Genomic DNA, 27480 nt, shown 5'->3' on the forward strand with positions numbered 1-27480 from the left:
GATGACATCACAAGCCACAGTGACCAAAGTTAAAAGGGTGAAAGAAAAGCATGAAAATTCAGTGCACTGCCCCTGGATCACATTGTCATTAAAACTGCAAAGTGTCCCCATTATGCTATTGCTGTAAAGAAACAATTGTGACCAAGGAGTTTTTTTTTTCAACATTTTTATTTTCACTGAATATGTACACAGTAAGCTGGGATAGTGCCAGTCAACAGAGCCTGTCAAAATGGTTTGGTCATCTCAGAGTCAAACGCGCTCTCTCAACAATGGGCACGATTGAAAACTTTCATGGGGGAAAGAAGTGTTTGTACGAGGTGATATGACAGAAACGTGGCAGAATATTGTGTTGGCTGGGCAGGGGAGATATCACAAGTTCTTTCTTCTTTCGCTTATATAGCACCCAAGGATTCACAAATGTAGGCTTAAAAATGCTGCTTATGTTTGTAGGTGGCATATACATTATGGCTGGTGTCGGCTGCTAGATAGAGGCCAGGTATTCCACCAGTTTTTACACCTCGTCAGCAGGCAGGCAGGGAATATTGCTCAACAAACAAATGCCTGCCCTGTTGGCCCACACACGTTCAAAAAAAAAAGGGATGACAATTTGCCACCTTTGGGAAAGACCGGCGTTATCACTGCATTATCATGCATGGCTGTGAAAGACAGCCAAAGCACAGCAATAGATAAAAGACACCCGCGAGTGAAGCTCTGAAAGCCGTAACTGGATGGCATGCTTGGTTTTTTTGCGGTGGTGTTTGGCGAAAAGGTCAAAAAAGCAGTGCACAAGCTTAGGCTGGAAACAAAAGCTAGAAGGGCAAAGGAATTGCGTTCTGCAAAATGCTAACATTAGGCCTAGCGTTGACAGTTTTCAGTGTCACTGCTGCTACGTTTAAAGGAATAAGATCCCAAGCTTCACGTGTTCAAACATTTGCAAGCAGGCATTATTGTGCAGGAGAAATACCCAGATGTTGCGGCCAATTTTCTTATCTGAAAGCATATTACAAGTTAAAAAAAGAAAAGCATATTAAGAAGTTAAAAAAGAAGAAGAAAAGAAAGAAAGAAAAAAGAAAAAAGAACTTTTGTCTTTTCTGTCCCACCTTTCCTAGCAGGGCTACTGCAATATGGCCCACAGCTAATCAGTTCAAGTTAAGAAGGAAACGTAAGTGCTTTGGCAGTTTCTGGACGCACACAAACACGCATCCCTGGGTGCAGAAAAAGAAAAGGATTCTATGTCAGCTCTTTTAGGAGCAAATTTTTATACAGGGGAAAAGGAGACAGCTGGCTAATAACAAGAAGCCACGAAGCAACAGTTGCTACTTCAACAAATCTATCAACGCGGCAAACAAAAAATGCTCAACAACATCCTTCCTCCAGCGTCCCTGCAGCCAGCAACTACGCTTAGCAGTGCAACAATGCATCAGAACAACAAACACTCATCCGCGAGGAGGACCAAGGGGCAACGAGCAACCATGGTCTTGGCAATGACGGGAAAGGAAAAAAAAATGCAACAGCGGCAGCAACTCAGCCACGCAGTTTCGCACTTGCTGCACAACGCTAACTTTCATTCCCTCTCTCTCTCTCTCACATTGATAAATGCACCTCCGGTAAGTAAGCAGAAAAAGTGATGAAATTCAGCATCTGCCACAAATTCACTTTGATATGTAAGAGGGAAAGAAAACGGTGAAGTTCCGTGTTTCCAGCATTTGCGCACTTTTACGGAACTGGCCCGACAGCCGCTCACTGGATTAAGCGTGTGAGCACTGGTGCATATCACCATACCACGGTCAATCGCAGCACCTGCATCTGGGCCAATACAGTCGATGACCGATTTTTCGAACACTCTAAGGACTGAGAAAACGTCCAGAAAGGCGGGCAGTCCGAAAAATCAAGCTTTGTGGAAAAAAGTCACTTTACATAAACTTCCAATTGACACTATGATGGAGGAAGGGGTCAGCAGCCCAGTGTGATGCTTGATGGTCTTGCCGCGCAGTGTTTATATAGACAACAGGCGGCTACCAGCGTTAGATGGCTATACCGCCGTCGGCACCTCACGGGCGAACGCGCTGTCTTAGGCAAAGTCCAGAAGCAAAAGTGAACCTGCCAGTGCGAGTTTGCTGAACAGCCGTGCGGTGAAGCAACCTGGAAAAGCAGCGGGGCCATGTACGTTCAGCTACTGCGTCGCACTACGTGAAGGGCCCCTTACTTCTAGCTTAAAATTTACTCTACATAATCACATTTTCTAACCCCTTGAAACCTGGCTTAATGACGTTCCCCAATACATGTTATATGGAGGCTTGGCTATTCGCAGTGGTGCCGTGGTGAATGCGAATGAAGTCAGAAGGATTGAGCAATCAGTCACGATGCATCCGAAATTTCGGGCAGGAGTTCATGTACACTAATTGCATGAAGCATGTCACGGTGTCACGAAGAAGTTCGAACGATCAAGCGTGTCTGAAAAATCAGGTGTCCAAATTTTCATTCATCAACTGTATTAGCACTTTTTAAAAAGAAAAAAAAAAATATATATATATATATATATAGAAACTGACAATTTCTTTCACTAAACTGCATAATGACAGAACTTAGTGATAGGTGGTATAATGAGCTTTAAGTATCCCCTCCAACTTTCCACACCATGCTGTGCTGTAGCCGCAAACAATCAGCCTTTGTGCTTTGCTTATGCATCCCCATCACCAGGGCGTAGTGCCACTACGTCTACGCCGACACTGCAGTTGTGGGGCTTAGTGCCACTAACAGCTCTCGCTGTAAAGTAGACTATGTTGCACGAGCACAATGCCAGTCCAAAAGGCTTGGACGTGCTCGACACCACTTTATGCCTCACACTGATTGCTGCCTCAGTGTATTTGCACGGGAACATAAAGTCAAAACAAAGCACGACACTGACACATAAACAAAACCTGAAACGCAGTGCAAATGTGAGCTCAGCACAATTACAAGTGATTGAAGCATGCACATAATTGCACATTAACTAATGCACAGTTGCGTACATGCTTCAGTCTCTCTTGACTTGGTATTAAAAAGAAAGCCGCATCCATGAATGCACCATTGCTGGAGACACGGGACCTCCTGTTTATGAAAATGACTGATAAATGTTGTAGCACTGACACACAACGTTGTCACGCAGCTAAAATACTCGTAAATATGTCACATCAAATACAGTAACCATACTCTTCACAGGAGGGACTAGAGGAGGACTTGCCTCGCAGAAAACTGCCCCCGAGCTTTTGCCGACTGTAAATAGAAGCCTAGTGAGAGCTTACTGACTTGCAGCGAAATTTCTGGTGAAGGGCACAGAAGGGGGAGTTGTTAACTACCTCACCTTGTCTAAACACACACAGACGTGTCACACCACAATCAAATGCGATACCAAAAGAAAAGGTAAAAGAAAATGATCTAAACACGCACAGCAGTGAAATATTTCAATGAGGCTGACTAGATGAGGTACGCGTTGCAATGAACGAGAAAAATAAGAGCGAAAAGAAAAAGCAAGTTACATCAAACAGTGGTCTACAGTAGCCGGGTACAGAACAAGAACTAAGGTGAAAAATGCCTCTCATAGGCAATGACTTACCGTCGTAAAACTGATCTCGGATACCCGACACCTGCCATGGCTACCGCAGGTGCAAGGTAAATGGCTACAATGTCACGACAATCGGTTGTTGGCAATGATTGAATAGTTTTGCTTGAGAAGCATTGTCCACTTTGTTCTAGATTTGTAGCCGACTAGAGTTGTGGAATGCTTTGGAGCATCAAATAGCCGAGAAGTACTATACACGATGTAAAAAATATAGAGGGGGGCGGTAACAACAAAGGCTCCTGGAGAGAGCCTACCATCCATGCATATGAATTTTGCTAAATACCGTATGACATGCAGTTGTGCAGCTATACTTTCAATCAAAATCTATGTTACAAAGGGTTTTAACAGACTTCTTTTGTAAGAAGGTTTCTAAAAAAAAAAACCCGCAAACATTTGTATTGTTTCATAGTCTGCAACGACAGCTGCCTCGGTAAAATTACTTTTCATTTCTGACAACCTGTTTTAGGGAATTTCAATACCCACAGAAGGCGATATTCACTGCAAGGAAGATTGCTGCATAATTTAGAATATAGGCCGACGCACGAATGTAAATGATCACTGTCTCAAGACTAAAGCAAAGGTGACAAAAGAGCCAATTTTATGGATCTTTTCAAGACAAAAAAGAACCTCGCCTTCACTCTGAGCCATGCAGCATTACCACTAGACAAATAAATGGCATGTTTAAAAATGTTACTCATTTGCCTGCTCAACCTTTCAGATGCTGTATGCACAATCATCACTATGTGTTAAATTGTGCACATAGCAACTCACACCATTTAAGACAGTGTGATGCCTAACGGCGGCTTCTTTGCTTCAGAAGAATCAAGTGCTACTAGTTCAAAACTGAATTTCCTTATGCTATCTAGTGAATGCAGCAAAATGCACTTTTCATGACAGTGAGCTCAGTAGTGTATGCTTCAACATGTTGTAGCCATACAGGCCAAACTTAGCATATCATTTTATATCAGATTTATCGCATTATTTCGTGCCACGAAAAGAGTGCCAAGGCCCTTCAAAGCCTAGTTTTTCTACTTTCAGAAGTTCGCTACAGTTTTTCAACAATTCTGATGGTTTTTACACAATCGTGTGCATACTGGCAAGCAATAACAAGTGGTCATTTTGTTTCAATATGAACAAATTAAATAGATACATAATTTGCATTCTTTAGTCTTACGCAGACTGTTTAAACAGAAAAAATTCCTTGAATAAAAACAGTGAATGTCATCTGGAAGGGTTAGAGCTGCATTTTCTATCAAGCACCTATGAAACATAACCTTCATATTTTAGACTTAGTAACCACTGCATGGTTATGGTTCTCTCTCGAGAGTGCTATCAACTTGGCTGTTAGATAAACCTGTACAGTGGCTGAAATGGCTGTGGGTAAAGCATGTAGCTGCCACGATATGATGAACGCCAGCATCTCAAAGCGTTCTGCAGTGATTAGCAGCACACGATAATAAGATTGCACATTGAAATCTGTTTTTTTTTTTTTCTGCTTTTTTTTTTCTTATCTGTGGTCATTCTCATCTCTTTGCCTTGACAACCCTCCGTGCCCAATGCAAGTATAAATATTAACTCCCTGCAGCTTTGGAAAATATAAATACTACTACCTCACTTCGAGTGGGAGAGCAGGCGCACTCGAGAGCACTTCAAAAGTGCTCTCAGACAAGCGGGTGCCCTCCAGTGGGGGAGCAGGAGTAAATCTCTGGTTTCCAATGGTAGAGGAGGAGGGCTTTTACTCTGCTGAGAGCAGCCGAGTACACTCCCGGCTGCTCTCTCGTCCAAAGCGAGTGTAGAGGAAGTCACATGGCATAAAGCGTCATATCCGCGCCATCTTATGTTTTTCTCTTGAGTTGGCCACGCTCAAAATGGCGGCTGCAAAGCGTCGGCATTTGGTGAGCTCTTCGGAATCAAGCGAATTTGCGTCAGGAGCAGAAAGCATTGCTCAGGTGCTGTATGCATGTCTGAGAGTCGCTGCTGGTGTCGAAAGGGCCAAAGGAAGCAAACCGCCGCACTGTGAAAACAAAGGCATACAAAACAAGCAGTTCTTCACAGAGCGTCGGGCTCTTCTCGGGTTGCAACTGCCGCCACAGCAGGCAAGCAGAGAATGCTGGGGAGAGAAGTGCGGTCACGTGGTTGTGGTGCACTACTCTGAACACACAGAGAGCATTCCCGTGAGAGGATAGTTACACCCTCGTTTGGCATGCTGCTGTACTGCTCTGCAATGCTCGGCGTCTCTGCTCTCGTCCCCCCACCAAATGCGCCATAAATACGCCTTGATAACTTTTTTAGTTCTAAGCTTGTGCAAATGTCTGACGATTTCCAAAACATTCAAGGCAACAGCAAAATATTCGAGATTCAATGTGACCTGAATGTCTGGGATTCAAAACCTCGAAGTATTCATCACAAATTTCAGGCTTTTGGTTCCACGTGAATTACATAACACTCCCAATGATGAAACACAAATTAAATTTCTCAAATACTGCGTTAAATCTTTAGTGTACTCTTATTTTTATATGCACTTGAAGACAAACAAAGGGTTCTGAAAGTGCTCAGGTGTGCCATTCGCTTTTTAAAAGTAAAATAGTTAAACATTGTTTACGATATCATTTAATGCAAGTTACTAAAGTCCCTTCAATCTGCACTGAATGCAATTTCCCAGGGAAATTCGCAAATGCATGTTTTCAGTCAAGATGTCTGTAGTAACCACTCTACCATCACCAATAACAGCAACAACTCAGCGAAATGGAAAGCTCAACTCGGGAAACCTAACTTTCAAGCTGCAGCTTTTCAAACTCAGTCCTAGCGGAATTTTCAGTTATAATACTTGCCTACCACCAAACGTGGTCCACAAAGTACCTGACTTCCTTCTTGGAATTCACAGTTGGTGTTCTGAACGACTAAACTTTTGTATTGCCCGCTTCTTCCCAGATAGCACCGTCATTTTAAATTTACACCAAACGTCATCACCTCCTCTTGTCCTCCCACCTTCAGCTTATTGATGCTTGTGTGCTAACCCCCCTAACTTTCCTTCCTTGTTTCCCGCAAACAGCATAGATTGGCACGTTTGAGACCAGCGAGGCCAGAATGCACCATGCACCACGTCAGGTGACGGCATTCCAAAAATATCAACCTTCCAACCATTGACAGCGATGTCACTGATTGACCCGCGGGCTTTGCTAGGCCCAAGCCACAACCATGCTTGAAGTGCAACATGAAATGTCACTATACCTTCAAAACACTGCATATAGACAGTGGTCACGGTGTGCCAAACAGCATGTCGTTCAAAAGTACTCCATCAATATCGACCTACTGACCTTCGCATCACTGCCAAACAGTCTGAAACGATCTTCTTGTGCAAAGCCGAAGGATTAGTTTGCACTGAAGATGTGATATGCGACAACACCACACCTCAAAAACATTGCACAAAGCTACAAGCTGCAGTGTACCATGCAGTGCATTGTACGAACAAGCTTTGCCTCTCGACCTTCGACCTTGACACTGCGAACAGGTTGCCAGTCCTCTTTAACCAAGCCCATACCGCAACGATTAGCGCATGTTCAACACGCGGCATGCAGCGTCATTTCGACCCGAAAGCACTGCATGAAGACGGGTGGAGGAACTAAGACCCAATGAGTGCGGAGGAAGGGGGGGTCGGCTAACGCTGACGAGGCAACGCCAGCAGCCGGCTCGATGTGACCCAGTTGCATGTGACATTCAGGTGTGCACGAGGTCATTGCGCTTGGACAGCACGTGCATGGCCTGGGACGGCGTCAGAAAAGAGACACCCTGCTCCTCGAGCGCCGTGCCACCTGTCACGACGTCGGTGGCACGGGCCGCACGCAACGTCTCTTGCAGAATCCACGCTACGGGGTGAGGCATGGTCAATAGAATGCAGGCTTCCTTCAACCTGCATCAGAGATTGAGATGGAATAAGGCATTTCTTAGCTGTGCTATGTGAATCCGCCAAACTTCGCACGTTCACAGAAATATCCTGCAGAGCAACAAAAAAAAAAAAAAGGAGAGAGAAATAGGTGTATTCGAAATACTGCTCTTCATATTCAAAACACAGCGCTAATACATCGCACCACAAAATCATTGAGAAGTAGCGTGTTTAGTTGTGCTCTTACTTGTTTTCTTTTTTTCTTTTACCACGAGTGCAGTGGAGTGATTTTCATGCTCAGTCAGCAACCACTCCGAAACATTGTCATCGTGCGCACCAATAAAACTGTGCATTTATCAAATGCATGCACCACAACCAGTGCAGATGATGGTGCCACCAGACACGAACTGATTGTGGCTCTGGCCCGTACAGAAATAAGATCTTACATGTGCACCTTGTTCCAAAACTACCAACCTAATCGCCATCAGCAAAGCAATGGGTGACGCATGTGCAAATAGGTAAGTAATAGGAGTAATTACTCATTGACATACGGCAACAAAGGAGAGCTATATATTCAATCAATAGGTAAGTCAATACGTAGGATCACATATCAACTCCGGCGAAGGTTTTTAGTGAAACAAAGCAGCATGGACTTTCGAAAGTACACAGCCGAGTGTCAACATGCTTATTGTATTATTGTCGAATATATTTTTAAAAACCTACATCCAGTAAGGAAAAACTTTATTGAAGCGAAAGCTCACCCTCCAAATTGTTTGTTGAGGCAAGAAATGTGTTCCATACTTTCTTCTATCACGCCGTCACAGATGAAGACGCTAACTACGCTTTCTATGATGCAAAGAGCTGCACTCTAATTTCTAAATACTGAGTACCATAATTATCGCTCTATTTTTTTCACGAACAAAATGCAGAGGCTTCTCACGGAAGCAAGAAATATAAACTGCCGTAGTGGAGAGTTTTGCAACACATGTGTCCGCATCTTCTTACGGTCCTGTATACACCCCAGCCGGTTCTTGACACATTTCATCGCTGCAGATTAGGATGACCTCAATTTTACCTAAAGAATGAAGAATCATTTTTATGGCCACTTCCAACGATGCATGGGTACGCTAAGCAAGGCCACACTTTCCAGAAAGAGATTCGCCAACGCCCTCCAACCCACTCATTAAAACACTGCAACAGAGTGCATGACTCACTCTTTGAAGTGGTTCTCTGGCTTCTGGGTGTAGGTGCTGAACAGGGGGAAGAGGTTTCGATTCATGTCGAAGCTCAACTGCATGGCACCGCCCTCACTGAAGAAGTTTTCTAGAATGAGCTGAAAGAGAGAAACAGATACAGCCGAAGAGGAATTAGCAACTTGAAATCTGAAAGCGCTGCACAGTTCTAACAACAGACAGAAAGAAATGGGCACTGTGTCGAGGATTTTCATCATGATGATTAATGGTGTGGCATGCTACATTAGGAATGTCGGTGCTTTCAATTGTCGCCAGGGCATTTTGGTGCCTGTGGTTGTGTTAGATGATCAAGCTTGCAATGAATTGGTTTCTGTTTGGTTCATAAAAGACGATATAGATTTAGCATTCCAACGCGACTCGGGCTATATTTGTAGCGGAATTTCGTTCTCCTGGGCTTCTTTAATGTGCACTGACAGAGCACAGCATGTGGGCGCTTTGGCTTTTGCCTTCGGAGTAAAGCTGGCACTACGATCAAGATCGAACTCGCTTTCTTGGAATCAGTAGTCGCAAGATAAACTTCAGTGTGCATCGCTAGCTAATGCTCGCAGACAGGCTGCTTTGCTTGGCCACAGGTAAAAAAGCAATAGAGACAGTTTGGATAGAGAAAAAAAATACAAGTGCTGACTAAACCCTTGTCTCTAGTGCGATGTTATGAATCACCACTTAGCCTGAGTCCGCAGCTTTCAATATTTAACCAATTCAACTTCCTTATCTAACAAACCAAGAAGGGCATGTGTTGCAGTTTTGGAACCAGTACGCTTCTCAGCAAAGGCTGAACATGCTCGTAACAGTATGACTAACATATTGGCATATCTTCTAACATAGAAATCCTCCGCTATTTCAAGCTTGATTTGGTGTTTCACTGCAAAGAAACACATAAGGCACAAGAATGCGCAGAGCCTTGACACCCACCTCCTCATAGAGGAACACGCTGATGCCCCGAGCAGCCTCTTGCCACAGTGTGTTGAACAGTGGTGCCGCCAGGGCCTCCTGTAGATGCTGAAGGTTGGACTGCAGCCAGCTGAGCATGGGGAAGGCAGTGGGCGTCAGGCCTGCGTCTTCCCTGTCGTTCAGCGACGGCATGCAGAACCACCTACGAGGAAACGGCCACCGTGCCATGATAGCACTTCTTCACGCTAATGACGGGCAAGCCATCGTCATGCTGTACACTTGGCAGAGAGACTGGGATGCTATGGCGTCGTGGACTGAAGCTTGGGTAACTTAGTAGGCTGTATCAACTGCTACAGCCAGTGTCGACACGCGGGAAGAAAAACAAAAACACACCCACAGCTGAGCTTACAACAGGTTCTCTGGTTTCTGGTTGCAAGTGGCACGTACGCAGTTTGATTCAAGAGAAAGGTGAAAAAAAATTGGTGGTGGCTTCAGCTTGGTTAAGCCTGGATATCAGAAGCGAAAAGTTTTGGCGATGCCATGGCTTAGCTTGTGGTTCCTTGGCGTAGTTGTGGCTTACCTTGTCGTTCATGGTTGCACCTTATAGATATTCCGTGGCTCGTCATCACGGTGAAATATTGATTACAGCCGTACATCACATAAGATAAGCGCGCGGCACCGGCTAAAGGTCAACCGGCAGAGTCGCTGCGGCGGTTGCGGCAACTCCGACCAACTGCGCCTTTCCTGTGACGTCACGTGGTTCGCGCATGCGCAGCTGTGGCTTTTATTGCGAAAGCAATACTACGCCAGGTCTAACCGCTTGTCGCTGTGTGCCAACTTGGGTGTCTCGTTTCACATGGGGCGGTTATGTCAGACTCAGCCTGCCAGGGCCCTTGCATTCACGTTACCCCTATAGGCCACTAAGGCATGTTCATACGGCTTGGTTAAAGCGGGGCTTTATATGTGTGTTTCTAACGACGAAGCACACGCGAGACTCGGAGTTAACTAGCTTAGCGAAACTTTTTGCTTCAATATAACGCCAAGTTTTGGAACCGGCTCGGTTCAGAAACGTGTTACTTAAATTAAATTTCCCAACCAGATAGACTTCTGTCAAACGTTTTCTTTCGAGTGCCTAGTTTTATATCATCTAGTTAGTTTTTTTCTTCTAAGTGCCACTGAGAAATAACAGTGAAGAGGGGAAAGGATAACATAAAAAATTCCAAAACCACACGAATGCAAAGAATCAGTGTGTGACCAACCGAGCTTCATGCCTTCTTTCTGTTAACATTATTTATACACTACACATACTGCATACAAATTGCCTGAAAGTTCATCGGCCTATGTGCGCTTCTATCATTGTTTTTTATAGTGTGATGAGAACAGGACTCAGTGAAGATGCCTAACAATTTGAGTCTCATTGAATAGACATGCTCAGGTCCCAAAAGCACGCTTTAAAGCACCTTACTGATCTACAAATCCAGGCTTCTGTATGCAGTTCACATAAAGCAAAAACGTCTTGCATTTTTTAACAGATTCTTGTAGACAGATGGTGTAGGAAGGATATTCAGAAATTCACATGGACAGAAGGTGAGACTCAATGAAGGTAACTGTCACCTTTTGGCTCACGAATGTTTAAGTGGCCTTCCTTCTCCTTATTTTGAGTCTGCTACGGTGTTCACCGTCTCTTCACAAAAACCCTCTATGACGAGCAGAGCAGCGTGAACTCACTTCTCGCGTCGGTAGGCCTTGCTCTTCGCCTTGAAGTCAAGCACCAGTTCGTCGACAATGGCAAGCACGGTGTCTGTGTACAGCCGCTCCAACAGTTGGGACACCTCCTCGAACACCGACTCCTGCAGTGTGCCGTACTCTGCCATAGGTGCGAGCTGGCCGCTCTCGTCCGAGGGCGTCTCTGAGGCCGCCAGAAACAACGCTTCTTCGGGGTCAACTGTCTCCGCTGGGTGTTGCGATGCAGGGAAAAAAAAAGATAAAAACAATAAACAAAAAAAAAAAGACAAATAAGAAGAATTACAATAACTTTTACGTTGATTTGGTTGGTTTGAGGTCGTGAGGTGTGTAAGAAGGGCAAGTTTGAAAATTACTAAGCAGTTACTGGGAAATGAAAGGCGTAGTTTTTCACACTTGGTGGGCACCTCAACCTCGCTTTGAGAGAGATAATAAAGAAGATACATTAAAAATAGAAAGCAGATAAGAAAAAATATTACAATAACTTTTATGTTGCTTTGGTTGGCTTGACAACATGAGGTGTGTAAAAAGGGCAAGTTTGAAAATTACTAAGCAGTTATTGACACTTGGTGGGCACCTCAACCTTGCTTTGAGACAGATAATGGAAAAGATACGATGAAAGAAGGAAGAGAAAAAGAGACGCAGCAGTAAAGGGCTCCACTTTAATTTTGACCATCTGTATTTTGTGACATGCACTGCGTTGCACGGCATCCATGTGTCTTTCGCACTTAGTATTCACAATTTGTGCGGGGTGCAATCTGTACCTTTCCCAGATCTGCACTTGCGTTTCCTTAACCACCACAGTGGGCCAATTTTTCCCTGAACGTTGTGAGGAAGGAGCGCCGGCATAAGCGGACCAATCCCACGAGGATGGGACGAACGGGGTGTGTTCGCGTGTAGGAGTGCGGATCTTGGAGGCCAAGTGGTGTGCGTGTGTGGAGGTACAGATCTCGGAGGCCGAGTGGGCAGCTGCCGGGAAATGAACGAGATGGTGCGGATGTATACAGATGGGTGGTGAAGAAGGGACTCGGGGCCGTACTGCGTGGGAAATGGAGCGTCGGGATAGAGTGGCGTTGAAGGGAAAACGATTTTGTGGTCAAACGTGACAATGTTAAGCATAAGAAAAGAAAAAATGAGTACCTAATGCCAGCTAGTCGATTCATTTGGAGTTTCAATGCAAAATTAGTACTTGGCAAAGGGGGCAAGGCCTTACTTAAAAAAGTTCTGGTACATCTTCATTTGTAATGCCTTGCAATGGTACGATAGAAGGCAATATTCAGCACGTGGTCAGGGAAGTTTTGCTACATAAGCTACTGTAACACTTGGTTATTATAAACCCCGATGATACATTCAGTACAACCTGAAGGGAGTTACGCTATATACTTTGCCATGATGCAACATGATACAACATTATGTGCTCATGGATGTTGTGCTACACTGGCAAATGTAACACTTTGTTTCTGCTATGATGCAACATAATGCAAAATTCGGTGCAGAAAGGAAAGCTCTAAACTTACAGTTGGCTTGCTTTATGCTTTGTCTCCTTTGTTTCTCCTTCCTCTGCATTTCATTGCAGGCTTCCAGAAGCTCAACGAAAAACTGAAAAAGGAAGGCAAGCTTGGAATACCACAGTGATGGAAATATGTACTGCAGAAGATAATTTATTCACAATACGGCTCCCCTGTGTAGCCATGACTGCACCCTTTACAAACCCGTATGCACAAAGCCAACAAGGGTGGTTAGAGGGAGCATTAGGCTAAGGCCGTCCAGACTCAATGCCGCCAGCATGTTTACACAAACTCTACACTAGCGAGCTCCGCCAGTCACAATTCTTTTAGAGATATAATAACAATCATCATAAGCAGCCGCAACAGTATGACAACCATTGCAGGGTAAAGCCTTCTCCCATACGCGTGCAATTAACCCAGTACCTGTAATGGCTGTATTAATTTGGTCCCTGTAAACTTCCTAATCTCGTTCTCCCACCTAACTTTCTGCTGCCTCCAGTTGCATTTACTTTCCCTTGGCATGCAATCTATTACCTTTAGCAACCATAGAATACATCTTGTCTTCACATTAGATTATCTGTTCATGCCCATTTCTTCTCTTTGATTTCGAATAAAGTGTCATCAACTCATGTTTGTTCCCTAACCCACTGTGCGCAGATCCCGTCTCTTTACATTACATCTATCATGTTCCATAGCTCTGTGCATTGTCCTCAATTTTAGTCGAACCTTTTTCATTACTTCCCTGTTTCCAACTCACAGGTGAGTACCGGTAAGATACTGTTGCGTAGTATATTGGATATATTGTGCAGCAAGTATTAGGCTGATTCCTCCTTTCACTTTCAGACAACAGAATCACCAGGCATAAATTGAATTCAAGCTAATAAATCATTTCACAAAAAATTAACCAAGCTCATGCAATCATTTGCCTTACCCAACACTTCAAAGTTTATGAGAACCAGGAAACTGGTTCTCTACTGAACAGACGAGATTAACCTGACTCTGCTGAGGTCATGAAGGTGCCATTAAATCCAACAGAGGAGTGTAAGATGATGTAGTATCCTAACCAATGCGACAAAGATTACAGGCCAATAACCAAATATGTAGTATCCTAATCAATGCGACAAAGATTACAGGCCAATAAAGCTAATTCAGCACAGGTGACCACCAAGATCAAGAATCAGCCTTGGAAACTCAGAAAGTTCTTTTTGTTGCTAGTGTGAGTCTCTCCCCAAACCCAGCTTACCAGGCTGTTCACTCTGCAACGAATTTCAGGCGAATTCACTCAATAACAGCCATGGCCAAGATCATCAGCATATCAGTCTAATTATACCCATTGCAGGGTCTCCCATACCTCTTCAAGTAACAAAGTCATGCACCATTTAAACCTCCTAACCTCATTCGACCCTCTTCTGTCCTTGCTGCCTTCGACTTCGCTCAGAATCAGCTCCGTCATCGTGGGGGACCACTGGTTGTTTACGTAAAGAAAGTCTAAAATGTGGGCACTCACAGGACTTCAGGACACTAAACCTCAGAACTCAGAATTCTTTTGCAGAATAATTGATGGCCCTAACCCACTCAATATATGCCCTGCCCACGGCCTGGTTACTACCTTTCAGAGCTGCTATGGAAGAAATAGGCACACAATTTTGTCACACTCACCTGACAACTAGACGTATATGCTGTTTCTGTTGCCCTTTTACACCCCCCACCCCCCTTTTCCAAAAATAAAGAAAGAGTATATGTTTATGCTATGTTTGATGTCAAAACATTACCATTAACAACACCCGTTATGCCTCGCTGCATATTTATTTATTTGTTTATTTATTAGAGATACTATCAGTCCAGTCAGGACCAAGATAGGAGCAATACAGAGTACAGATTACAAAGGCAAAACACGACAAACAAAACACCAGCACCATCCAGTCGGTGCCAAGTTTTAACATATCAAAAATGGAACTGACCTCTAAGCAACAAATAAAAATGCGCAAAAATATCGCTGCAACGAAACAGAAAACAATGTGAAAACACCATGCTCAACACAAATGTAAGGCGCATTATATCAGGCACTATACCAACAGTCACGATGTCAGTAAACCAATGTCAGTAAAAGGGAAGCCATATTCCACATGTAGCAAGGACCGACATGTATTTTACCTTCCTACCCTACCTTTTCCACCTCTGCTACCCGTCGCACTGCTTTAATGTGCCAACACCAACGTCGCAGATTGAGGGATAAGCTGCAATATCAGCTATCATTGTAACAAAAAAAAAAAAAAGTATGCGATAAAGTGAGAGCAATTACGGAGGAAAAAAAGGACACGACCCATTAACTTTGCTTAAGAGCTTAATAGAAAAAGCCTTTCCTCCTCCTTCTCTTCTACCTCTATCTTCATGTTTGTGTACTTCTTATAATATCATTCCATTTCTTTCTTCTTTTCTGTTGTCATTGACATTGGCATCTCAGGAGTCCTCTCTTTGTCATGCAAGACTAAACCGACTTTTACATGGGGCTTTTTATAATGACTAGGCCTAACTAGCCGAACGGGCAAATTATGTCCACGTTAGAACCTATTGCAACATCTTGTGGAATTTCGCAAACACATTTCGTGAACGCGAGATTTTTCTCATGAGCCTAAAAGGCCTTAAAACTGACCGGCTGCAAGCTCCACTGAGCCAGCACTTGGACCACATAGTGGGCGGCATTCACTATGGGGCAGATGGCAACCAGGTTGAGCTCTTCGAGGCGTGCCGTCAGGATCTGCTGCAGGCACAGACGCCAGTCTTCCAGCAGGATCTGTTGCAGGCTCACAAACTTCAGCCGATGGCACGGCTGCTCCAAGTGGCGGTAGCGCTCTGTGGGGACGAGGGGGTCACCAAGAGCTATGTCACCTGCCAGATTCAGCAGCTGTCCTGTCATAAGTATGCTTCAATATACACCTGAAAGCTAGCAAAATTTCTCGAGATGTGAGAGTGCGAAGCTGCTGTAACAAGCCGAAATCGTGCGTTTTCTTTTCTTTTTTTTTCTGTCTCTCCCATGAAACCCAGAAATTAGTGAAACCCCGTCCTGAATATGAGAATAAACAAGAAGCAACTCATTGTTCAAAGGCAACTTACGAGGGCATTTTGAACATTCTGAGCTCATAACGGTATCCCATTCCTTAAAATCGCCTCTCTCCAGTACACAAAAAAAAACTTCTTTTCAAAATATTAAGTAAAAGGTTTGGTTTGGTTTGTGGGGTTTAACGTCCCAAAGCAACTCAGGCTATGAGAGACGCCATAGTGGAGGACTCTGAAAATTTTGACCACCTGGGGTTAACGTGCACTGACATCGCACAGCACACGGGTGCCTTGTTTGTCGCCTCCACCGAAAAGTGGCCGCCGAGGCCAGGATTCGATCCCGCGTCCTTGGGAACAGTAGTCGAGAGTCGTAACCACTGCGCCACCCCGGCAGGGTATCAAGAAGTATTTAAAACAAAGCAAAAATAAAACCGAAACCAAGCTTAGGTTTCAGCCAACCTGTGATGTCATGACACAGCAAGCCATGACGTCACGGGTACGGCTGCAAAAACAATTGTGTACGTATTAATTTGGTAAAGTGGTGATTGCAAGTGAAAGCTGGGGTCACGATTTCTCTCAAATGACCAAAAACAAGCTCAATATTTAGTCCTGCAGCAAATGGAGAGCGACTATAGACAGTCGCGCATCCAGTTAGATACCATTTACAAGGTTACTCGTAGAAATGTCCCCGACTGATGCCACAAATTGAAAATTCAAAAAATTAATTTGCGCTGCAGAAAAACAATGCAGCACTGCGAAACTCAGCACAAATGACCAGAAAGCTCAGGAGAACGTACCGTGAAAGTTTCAGTCAGATCTGGGGAGATCAATAAAACTTTAGAGTTACTCTTTAACAATGGCTTCATTACTCACTCACCTGTCATAGCGGACAAGATCATCATGAACGCCTCGGCACACTCGGGCACTTTTAGCTCATCCGTGTCGCCTTCTAGTGCGTACTGGGGCTTCCAGGCTGTTGGCGACGACAGCAAAACGTCTCGTTTCTCGTCCGCATCTGCACAGCCAAAGGCAATCAAGTGAGGATGAGATGAGAAACACAGTTGTGATGGCTTTCTATGATAATCTATAACATAACCCAATTTACCAAAAACAATGCTCTCCAGATGAAAAATATCAAAATTCGGCACTTAACTGACTTTGGAACACCTCTTGCAAAAATTCATACAACTCCTCCACTGCAACATGCAGTTGTCATTGTGTGCCATCTTCTGGGTTCCTTGCACGATGAGTAAAAAACATATCTACTTCTCTTATAAAAGTAATTAATCATTGATAATATTCTAAAGTGGACTCTCGTTAATTAGATACCACCTAATTCAGACCTTTGGTTTATTCATACTGATCATACTGACAAGCAGTAATTTTGTTAACATTAAGTGTACCATTAAAAAGGCCCCCGTTAATTTGGACTGCAATAACCAATGATTGGTTACTCTACCAATCAACATTCAATTCCACTTTCAGTGACAACAAAATAAAGCAAAGCCAATACAATAGAGCTCACTGAGGACGTTCAGAGGTGGAGGGAAACGTAGAAGAAAAGTGGAATGAATATTTCAGGGCTCCTGAATGTAGACAGAGGCTAGGCGACCATGCAAGCCAAGTTCACAGCCACCTGGCAATGAAATAACAAGTGAGGAGAGAGCGCATGCCTGTTCTGCATTCACTTCTGTGTACCACTCACACTTCTTCTCCAAAGCTATCCACCGGATGAAACAGTGGTCCGCGGTGAGGACGTTGAGGATGCACGGGTAGAAGGGCGGGTATCCCTGGTTACGCAGTTCACGGTCGAACAGCAGCACCTCCTCGATAGCGTGCGTCAGAAGGTGGTCGTCGGCAAGCAGTGAAGGCAGGTCCATCTGCAGCTTGTGGATGCCTATCTGGACCAGGCCTCGCATGAGCTCCAACTAGACAAAAACGCCAACAGGAGGTAAATAAGCTCCAACATGGGGCACCATTCTTTAATCGCTCCTCATTCATCTAAGATGAAATTTGCACAATCCTTCTTGCTAGCCTTACACTTCATGAGTTTGCGAGTCGCTTACTCCTCATGCTAACAAATTGCTAGAGCCTGAAAAGAAGCCCGCAGATAAAGTGGCGAACACAAAGCACAAGTCTGTGCTCCACACACTCTGCCCTGAGTGCTGATCTTTTTAAATGCACTGACAATCCACATGCAAGCTGTAGTCAGTAGAGAGCTCAGCTTTCTACTTAAATGACCTACTCACACTAACCTGTAATAATGAAGAAAAAATACCCACCCTTGCTTGCATGCCTTCAATGCCTGCCTTGACGAGGATTGCCTGGACAAACCGGTCGCAGAATTCCCCATGGTCAGCAGCCCACGTCAATATCTGGCTGAGGTACCACTCCGGCTGCAAAGGCAGCAGAAGGTTGAGTATGTTTTGACAACATACATGGCATGGAGTAAAATCTAGTTGTGAATTTACGGTCACATCAGCCTTCAGTTTCGCAAAGGAACACATTCTGTGCATCTGGCTGCTGCAAAACTATTATTTCAATGCCGAGACGGAAATGAAATTGAAACCACAACTAAGGCCAGATATGCTTCAACTACGAGGCGGAGTGATATCATAGCTGCCCCCGTAGCCTTGGCTGCACAAACACAGAAAGCCATCCCTGGAAATAGGAACTACGGATGTGGAATCATGTGGAAACAAAAATCAACACTCATGTCATGTAGGCAAATCAAACGACCCGACCACAAAGTGCAATATTTTGAACCCTATACTAAACTGAAAGCAACTAGTAATGCTGTTCCATAGCTAAATTAAGTGTTATCAAGAGTTATGATGATTATACATCAAGTACTTCAGGCGCCTGCAATTACATTACATGCTAGAGAAGAATCACAAAGGAAACAATGGTACTGCATTCTAGTCGCTGTAGCCACAGTCACATGTGCTTTTGAATTGGGTGTGTAGAACTGGTGATGCTAAGAGTCAGCAAACTACTTTTTTTTTTCTTTTTCAAAGTGAACATTTTTCACATCTGTTAGAACTCTTTCCAAGATAGTACAACCAATCGGTCAATTCAGGGAAATCAGTGGGAATGCATGAAAAATAGCTGAGATTTAGTACTGTACAAACCACGTGAACTGCATGACGAATTCAGATTTCGTATCAATAGCAAAAGACCGCTGTTAATGAAGAAATGCACAAATTCACTTGGACACCACTAAACTTTGTTTTGGCTGAATGCACTTTTTCACTGCATTTTTTTTGCAAGGTGGAGGTAAAAGACAAAGGACTTGCTTAGGACAGATCGCAGATTGTCATACCTATAGTAAATCTCCAGGCTTTCTGTTGTCCAAGGTATCAAAACAGAACACCGCCATCTCACAATGAAATTTCTAAGACCTTACATACGGAATAACCACAGCAAAAGCTAAACCCAGGCCTCATTTCTTCCAGAGACAAGTCAAGTAGCCATTCCTAAGCATGTAAAGTGTAATGCCCCATTTCTTTAGTTAACATGGCGGAGTGTTATGAATAACTTTACATTCCGGTATTCTGATGTTTTACGTCCAAGCTTCACTGCATAAGCACCAATTAAACTTGTTTTGAGTAATACTATATAGACTCATTTTCAGTAAGAATATATTTTCTTTTCAAGCAATAGCGTTCAATTTTTTCCACTGTAACCAATTATTAATAATAATTGGTGCACAGGAAAGAAAAGGCGCAGTATCTGTCACACTTTCTCTGTGGACACCTGAACCACGCCATAGGGGAAGGGAGGAAGGTGGAAGTGAAAGAGGAAAGAGAGAAAGGGGTGCCGTAGTGGAGAGCTCCGGAGTAATTTCAGCCACCTAGGGACCTTTCACGTGTACTGACATCTGTAACCAATGCATACATTTTTCTGGTTCTAATAGTGTAGAGACACAAAGGGACACTACAAAGAGACTAATAGTGTAGAGACACAGGAAACATCTTCTGTATTGACAGCTCACATTTCAATAATAAAGGGATTCACTCTCACTAAAAACAGAATTTTTATCAGCTATAAAAGTAAAAAGCAAATGGAATACAAGTGTCGCAATCATCAACCACCAACCATTTTCGCAAGCATACTGTAGTGACACCATGACACTTTCTTTGTTTGTACGGATCCTCGAGGCTAGGCCACACCACAGTTCAATCACTAAAAGTGATCACGGAGTACTTTTCGGCCTTGACACCAAGAGTTTGAGTCAAGCGGCAGAAAAGTAATCGTTCTAATTGTCAATCCAACTTAAAAAAAAAAAAAGTGTCTCTTCTTGCCAGATGAACAACAATACACCCCACATCTCTTGTGATATGTAAGCACTTTCTGGTGACGACGACGACAATATAAACGGGAATGGCCACTCGCTAACAGTAATAGCCCCGCTTACAAGTATGGGTCCCCACTTAAGTTTTCTGAATAGTACAAAAGTTACAACAAAGTGTAAATGCTCCATATGTGCAGTCAAAATGCGAAAGGTGTATAGCATTATGTTGCCCCAAGCAACCCACACAACGCAGCCCCAAATGCCTGGCTGCACCTTCAGACATTGAGTAAACTCAGGTTTGTCACAATTACTGTGTTCCAAAGAAACTTTCTAGGCCATCGGTTCACTTGCGTGAGCCATCTCAAACCAAAGGAGATGATCAAGCTGCTTCTGGACCGATCCAAAGCGTGACAGGCAAGACATCCAACCTTGTCGAGTCTGTTGGTCTGACGCTTCCCAGTGAAGTGGAACAGGAAGCGCTTCTTCAGCGGCCGCAACATCAGCTCCAGAGGCAACACTGATGTGGTCGATCCAACGTCCAGTTGGGAACCTTCCAGCCCTTCCCTGTTTTGTTTCCAAGCACAAGCTATGCGTCAAGGGTCATGTCGAAATGCAGTAAGTAGGGCGTTTACTAAATAATAAAAGAGAACGACACTATACTGATCCTTATTATTTCAGTCAGTCATTCCACCAAAGTAACTTGTTGAATTATTCCATGATCATATTTTAAGTGCACTGCTTAAAAATGAGCACACTTTATTTTTGACGTTCCTTCTTGTATCGCTGCTATTCTAGACAGCTTTTAATTTTCTTTTTATGTTTACATTTAATTTTTCTTCGTTTACATTTGTATTAATTTGGGCTATCCTTAGTTTAATTATTGAAAAACAGAACTTTGCCAAACAGACGGGACAAGAGAAGATGAAGTTTATCCATATTAATGCGTAACTTTGTTTTTTTTTACTTCAATCGTTACTCCTTACATTTGGTATTTTACTTCTCGTTACCTTAAACATTTTTTTTTGTTAGTTTATTTGGTCCCTGTGGAGTACTTTACCACGATGCTGCTCCCTGAACTTATTTATTGAGAATGTACTAATCTTATGCAATCAGTGAACTTGAATATCAAAACATTTATAGGTAGAAACAATGGTCAGACATCTATAATATAGATCTCATGGAAATATTAATTTTGTCACCTGGTTATGCTATGATCTGCTTATGCAGAGACATAGTTGCACAATAACTCCCCTTACCGCATATAACAACTGTTTTTAAATATTCTTTTTTTCCACGAACAGTAGAAGAATGGAATCACCTAACTGATGACCAAGTGTTAAAATCATCACTGTCGGCACTTGTTTCAAATATTGTTTAAAAGAAATTACCAACTGCAAGCTCCGTTGATCTGATCTCTATTGTTTGTTTCTTTTTTTTGCCTGCCCTACTACTGTACTCTTTACATACGTACTGTGACCCACCCCGCTAAAATCACCTGTGGGGATTGCAGTATTGGTAAATAAATAAATACAATTCCCAAGCCATGCACAATTCAGCAGATATGAGAATGACATAGCGAGGACTGTCGGCAGACGACACCAGCGACTGCTGGCACAAAAACAAAGGATACGGCAGCTGGATCTTGTGCAGGTTGATGAAGCACTTCTCGAATGGAAGGAGCAGCTCTGGCGTGTAAGAGACCGGGGCACTGACGCCCGTGTTGAGGATTGGCCAGCCCATGGAATGCAGCACCTTGTTGAATTCCCTGCAGAGGACAGTGAGTCTCATAATGACAACAATGATCACAGTGGTGGCTGTGACGTTACTCCAGCGATGGTGAGAGTTATCACAGTTATATAATAAGAGTGTGACTTACACACTTGTCGCCGAGCCTGAAAAGAAAATATTCGATAAGCCATAATAATTTTTTTTTTTGCGTTAAATCTTCTATAGTCTAAATAGTCTAAATATTTGTTCCGTAAGCAACACCGCCTCCTTCACAAATGGACAGATGCCTGAAAACTTGGACTGGTAGTTTTGCATGATTGCGCATAGACTCAAAGTTGAAATTTTTAACGTCTGAAAATTGCAACGACGCGTCGTACATCTCCTAATCATACTTTCTGAACACCAAACTTTACATCTAATGAGAACAATACAAAAGCAGAAATTTCAGTGATCCCCACGAGTGCCTGATTTTTAGATCATGTGCAGATCAAGCTCACATTTTTGTGGCCGATAGTGCCCACTAAACCTATCGTTGACAAGGCGTGCGCTATTGTACCGTAACAGCCTTGAGTGTGGAAACTGAAAAAGACTCTACTCTACACTAAAAATGACCAATTACTCTCTGGCGAGTGAGGTTTATTTTTTTTCAGTACGTTTTTTTTGCTGACCACCAGTCGTCGTCGTGGTCGCTGCTGATGGTTTCCACAGCATCGGGCTACATAAAAACAGGTGCACGCACTGATTGAAAAATTCTTAGTAAACATTTTCTAGTGTTTCTACCAAAACCAACATGGAATAGACCACTTTAGACAGCAATCTCTCCACTGCGGCAAAAAAAAAAACAATTGATTCTGGAATCAAAGTGCTCTGTCCCTTTAAAGGCGCTTCCACGTCTATTCTTAAAGCTTCCATTATTTAACAGCACGAACAAATGAGGACGTTAACACACACAACAACATGAGCGCTGTCTTTCAACTAAAGATTTATTATCGCATGGTATGTAGGACAGACAGGACGTTGTCTAAACGACCGCCTGAGGGGACACTCTAATTGTTTGGACAAAGCAGGCGGCTCGAATTTAGCTCTGCATTGCAGACAACGGGAACACACCTGCACCCCTTTGCTTCAAGAGAAATCTGTCATTTTCAAACACAAAGATCAGACGGTAAGAGAATTAGTAGAAGCATATCACATTGATAAGGGGGGCTCCGCATATGTCACAAAACCGTCATTGTTACTGATGAACCGTGAAATTGCCTTTCTTGAGAAGTCGTTGCAGGAAGATTAAGATTAGGATAAGTAATTTTTTTTGTGTGTATTTTTGCGGGACTATGTTCGTTCGTGATAATAAATCTTTAGTTGAAAGACAGCGCTCATGTTGTTGTGTGGGTTAACGTTCTCGTTTTTTCGCGCTGTTAAATAATGGATAGCAACCAACTCGCCCAGCTTTCTGTTCTTCTTAAAGCTTAAACGTCCTCCTGATTTTAGTGGCCTTCTGAATAAGCTAGCTTTGTGAAATTAGTGCAATGTGCAGCAGACAACATTACAATCCAGCTTTGTGCCCACACAATCTCAAGCTTCCTTTCAAGGCAGAAGTGAATGGCCATTAGCAAACACTGATCCTCGCCACTTTTAAAAGATGGTGAATGCAAGCACTACTGACAACCAAATTAGGCACTGAAGAAGAAGGAGAAAAACTTACTTTTCAAACTTGTCCCTGAGAATCTGGTGCCAGTAGAGGACGGTTTCTCGAAGGAAACTGACGAGGTGGATGCATGCTGAAGAGCGCACCCTCTGCCAGACTTGGAGAAGGAAGGAGAGGTGCGATACTGCCTGGTCGTCCTGGCCCTGGCTCATTGCCTCCTCGATCGACTCGCTGCACAATATCGATTGTCTGATCAGTGAAACTTCCACTGAATGCATTCCTTGTAAAACAGGCTTGACTTCTGCCTTCATGTCCTTTAGAAAAATTTGATTTGCAATGTGCTTATATGTTCGCAACCTTCTTTCAAGGTCCTAATGCAGAAAACAGATTTCGGGGTTAGTGCAAAAGATTTTTGCAGGTCTAAGTTGGGTCTAAGTTTGCATTCGCATTTTAAAGACTAACTTTTTTTGCACATACTTTGTTGCAACCTTTTCACGTCTGGCTTTCATGATGTACTCACGTGTCTTCCTTGCGTGCTTATGTGGACAACAACCCAGTTATAGGCTGACTTAGATAACAGTACAGGCCAATCACAACTTTATGAGTACGCACTATGACACAACCATGTAAAGCTAAACTTAATTAATTCAGAGACCTGGACAGTTAATACAGCTTGTCCAGTCCCACCAAACGTATGTGATAATCTATGACGCAAAAACTCTGGTCAAAATTCAGACAGGCAGTGAAGGTTGCAAGTGTGCAAGGCACCGGGGGTAACATGATTATGATGGTGAGTGGGTGAGTGAGTGAGTGATCCAAAAGTGTGGCCTTTATAGCATGAGCAACGCCACTATCCGGCTGAAATTTGGGGGCACAATACTTTTCATTCATACATCATGAAGGACACGGAAAAACTTGAACATACTCAAAGAAAAGCTGTAAGGTTTATATATGGGAAATATAAACGACCAGATTCACCTTCTTTGCTCATGCAAGAACATCATATTCCAACATTACAAGTACGCCGAAAAATAAGTCAACTTCTGCTCCTTCATAAATTTATTTAAAAAAAAATTCTGCTAAATCTCCCGAATTGTAATAAGCAGGCTACTAGCAGGTGAACAATGCATATTACACAACACGGACTGACTCCGATTTTTGCAAAAACAAACTCCTATAAGAACAGCTTTTTCCCTAAAACAGTGAAAGAATGGAACGAATGACCTTCAATTGTTTTTGTATCTAACGATTTCCTAAAAGAAGTAGAATGTCTTTTGTGTCTATGACAGGTGCCCTGAGTTGCAGTGTGTTCTTGATTATTAATCTTCTTTTTTCTTTTTTGGCTAGAATGAAATTTAGAATATGAATAGAATGGAACATACCTAGAATGGAATTTACAGTCTCGATCATTGTTTTCGCGTCGTGTAGCTTTGCATAGTGTACGTTGTATAGCCGTTATATTAGTGTTTCCAACTTTTTCTGGATTTGTGTACATTTTTAATGTCACCTTGTGTCGATCCTTGTTCTTATTGCTGTATAGCTTGTTCACTTTGTCATATAGTTCTAATGCCCTCCTGCCTCGGCCAAAACATTGGACTGCAGTATTGCTAAATAAATAAATAAATAAATAAATAAATAAATAAATAAATAAATAAATAAATAAATAAATAAATAAATAAAAAATGACCAACAGCTGACAAGGGAGAATGGGATGCTCTTAGTGTAACAGTATTTATTAAGGGCCCCATTCTGCAGGAAATCCGGCATCGGCACTGCGAGAAAAAAGTAACAAACATGCCCCCCGGCAGGTGAGTTGTGTGTGGTCACGACACCACGTGTCATGGTCAAGCTGGCAGGAGCTGTCAACTCTGACAACTCTTGTCAGATGGGCGGATATGACGGGAATCAAACCTGGGACCCCAGGGTATAGACGGGCATGTGTGTTGGACTGTCGGTTCACCTGACAGCCTAATTACACTGCACCATTTTGCCGAACTACAATAAGGAGTTATTTCCATAGAAATTTCATGCCTGAAACTATAAATAATCAGTTTTTTTTTTGTTTGTTTCCAGAAAATAAAGATATGTTAAGTATAACAAAGGGAGACTTTGGTATGAATTTGTTTGTTTTTTTTCTGGTTCTCCAGATAATTAAACACTCCATCACTTTTGGACATCTTTTCAGATCCGTGAAACCTGGATAAATAAAGTTTTGCTGCAGAGCGTAAAATGCCTAGATGGCTTAGCAGGTAGGACATGAGGTTACCCATTGCTAAAGAGGTAATTCTAAATAAAGATGGAACAGAAGGAAGCAGGCAATGAAAAAGGAGCCAGAAGATATCCTGAATGCACTTCTGTAAGCAACCAGAATGTACTTTCGAAATTGCTACAAGCATTATTTCGCCGGATGTACTCGCATTTCTTTTTCCTTTCAAGATTGGTGCATAAAAAGACGAGACTTGGTTATGTGATGCTTCAATGTGTACTATGTTCATTAATCCCTCTTCTGATGCCAATAATACAAAACTTTGTTCACCTGCTACACTGGCACGACATATTTACCTGTTTGTTTTGACAACGTATGCTTGCTCATTAAACACTCTGCCTTAGCAATTCCCTGTGCTTTATATGTATGTTTCTTATATTATGAACCGACGCAAAATACCTCAGCACTTGCACTGAATATGCCGTGATACAGAAATCGAAATTCAATAGACAGGAAGTCAGTGAACACTGAAGTTATTCACAAAACCATTTTTTAATAGAGTTACACGACAAAAAAGGTTCACAGGCAAGAAAATTGGAAATACTTGTTAAAGTCGTAATTTCGACAACAGGTTGCAACGTGGAACTCAAAAGCTAGCGAAACGGCTGGTCAGAAAATACTTTTTCAGCGGAAACGAAACTTTAGCTACTCATACAACCATTTGAGCAAGACGAAATATGAGCATGACAAATGATTCTGCCGAGATATCGTCATGTTAACAGACGATGACGTTCGAATACTACATGTATGGATTGGAAACTAACTTTCACTCCAGTTAAAGCAAACAAAACCAGCGAAATCACACACCCGCTCTTCGATCTAAATCTGAAATTACACCCATCCGGCAAGTGTGTGAGCAGATAGTGCTCCAGCATGCTAGACTCACCTTGTTTCTTCAATTTTGGCAATCCACTGGAGGTACTGCTTCAGCCGCAGCAGCTTCTGGATGTCTGCGAGGGAGCTCTCGAACTCTTTCTTGACCAGACTGGCGTTATCCAGGTGGGCCGAAACGTCGTTCAAGATCTTGCCATGGACGCCTTCCAGTATCTGCATCTTCTCCAGGCTCTCCCGCGCGAAGCCCAGCAAACCTTTCAACTGCTCTGGGTCCCCGCCTCCTTTTGACGCCTTCAGCTTCGTTTCGTTTTTAGCGAGAATGAAAGATGAAAAGACGCAACACGTCATTTCACATGCAGCAACAGATCGTCCAAACCAAAAGCCACTGGAGCGGAAATAATAATAACAAAAACCGCATATTCCGCAGGTAGTACTACCTTTTGCTCGATCTCCTGCTTTCTCACCATCAGCGAAGCGTGGTAATTTTTCGCCTTACGGAGGTTCTTCACATCGTTCCCAAATTCGCGATTCAGCTCGTCCGCAAGGGTTCGTTCCATTTTTGTTTCTTCCAGTTTCTTTTCTGCGGGAGGTTTCGATCGACAAATCGTACAAGCTGGCGATTTTCCCAGCTAACGTCAGGGTGCCGCCATGTTTAAAGTGCGAGCATGCTGATTCGGCCTCGCAGCCGTCGTCTTAAAAAATTAGCAGGCTCGTAAATGAAAAAGCCACAGTTTTGTCTCTAGTAAAGCGCTTAAATTTATACGTCCTTCCTGTTTG

At 43.1% G+C, this 27480-nt stretch overlaps 1 protein-coding gene across 1 annotated transcript; it reads right to left on the bottom strand.

Annotated features, from left to right (window-relative positions):
- Positions 1-162: 162 nt before the first annotated feature.
- Rint1 (RAD50 interactor 1) lies at positions 163-27382 on the bottom strand. The gene is made up of 14 exons (XM_084604499.1): positions 27141-27382; positions 26756-27000; positions 23661-23834; positions 21861-21995; positions 20659-20794; positions 18219-18332; positions 17642-17864; positions 16814-16951; positions 15533-15732; positions 12889-12970; positions 11357-11582; positions 9650-9830; positions 8699-8817; positions 163-7511 (listed from the first exon to the last, which is right to left on the bottom strand). The coding sequence occupies exons 1-14, from the start codon at positions 27258-27260 to the stop codon at positions 7319-7321; spliced, it is 2286 nt and encodes a 761-aa protein (XP_084460625.1). The 5' UTR covers positions 27261-27382; the 3' UTR covers positions 163-7318.
- Between the last annotated feature and the right edge of the window lie 98 nt (positions 27383-27480).

The sequence above is a fragment of the Amblyomma maculatum genome, chromosome 5 (assembly GCF_055883805.1).
Source record: "Amblyomma maculatum isolate TAMU_Amacu chromosome 5, ASM5588380v1, whole genome shotgun sequence".
NCBI classification, from domain to species: domain Eukaryota; kingdom Metazoa; phylum Arthropoda; class Arachnida; order Ixodida; family Ixodidae; genus Amblyomma; species Amblyomma maculatum.

Excerpts from the sequence above, each read along its gene's own strand:
- Rint1 (XM_084604499.1), bottom strand. The coding sequence starts at position 27,260 with ATGGAACGAACCCTTGCGGACGAGCTGAATCGCGAATTTGGGAACGAT. Across the intron at positions 12,971-15,532 it reads CTCAGTGGAGCTTGCAGCCG|TTTTTCGTTGAGCTTCTGGA; the intron begins GTCAGTTTTAAG and ends TTCCTTTTTCAG. Across the intron at positions 7,512-8,698 it reads CCAGAGAACCACTTCAAAGA|GTTGAAGGAAGCCTGCATTC; the intron begins GTGAGTCATGCA and ends TCTCTGATGCAG.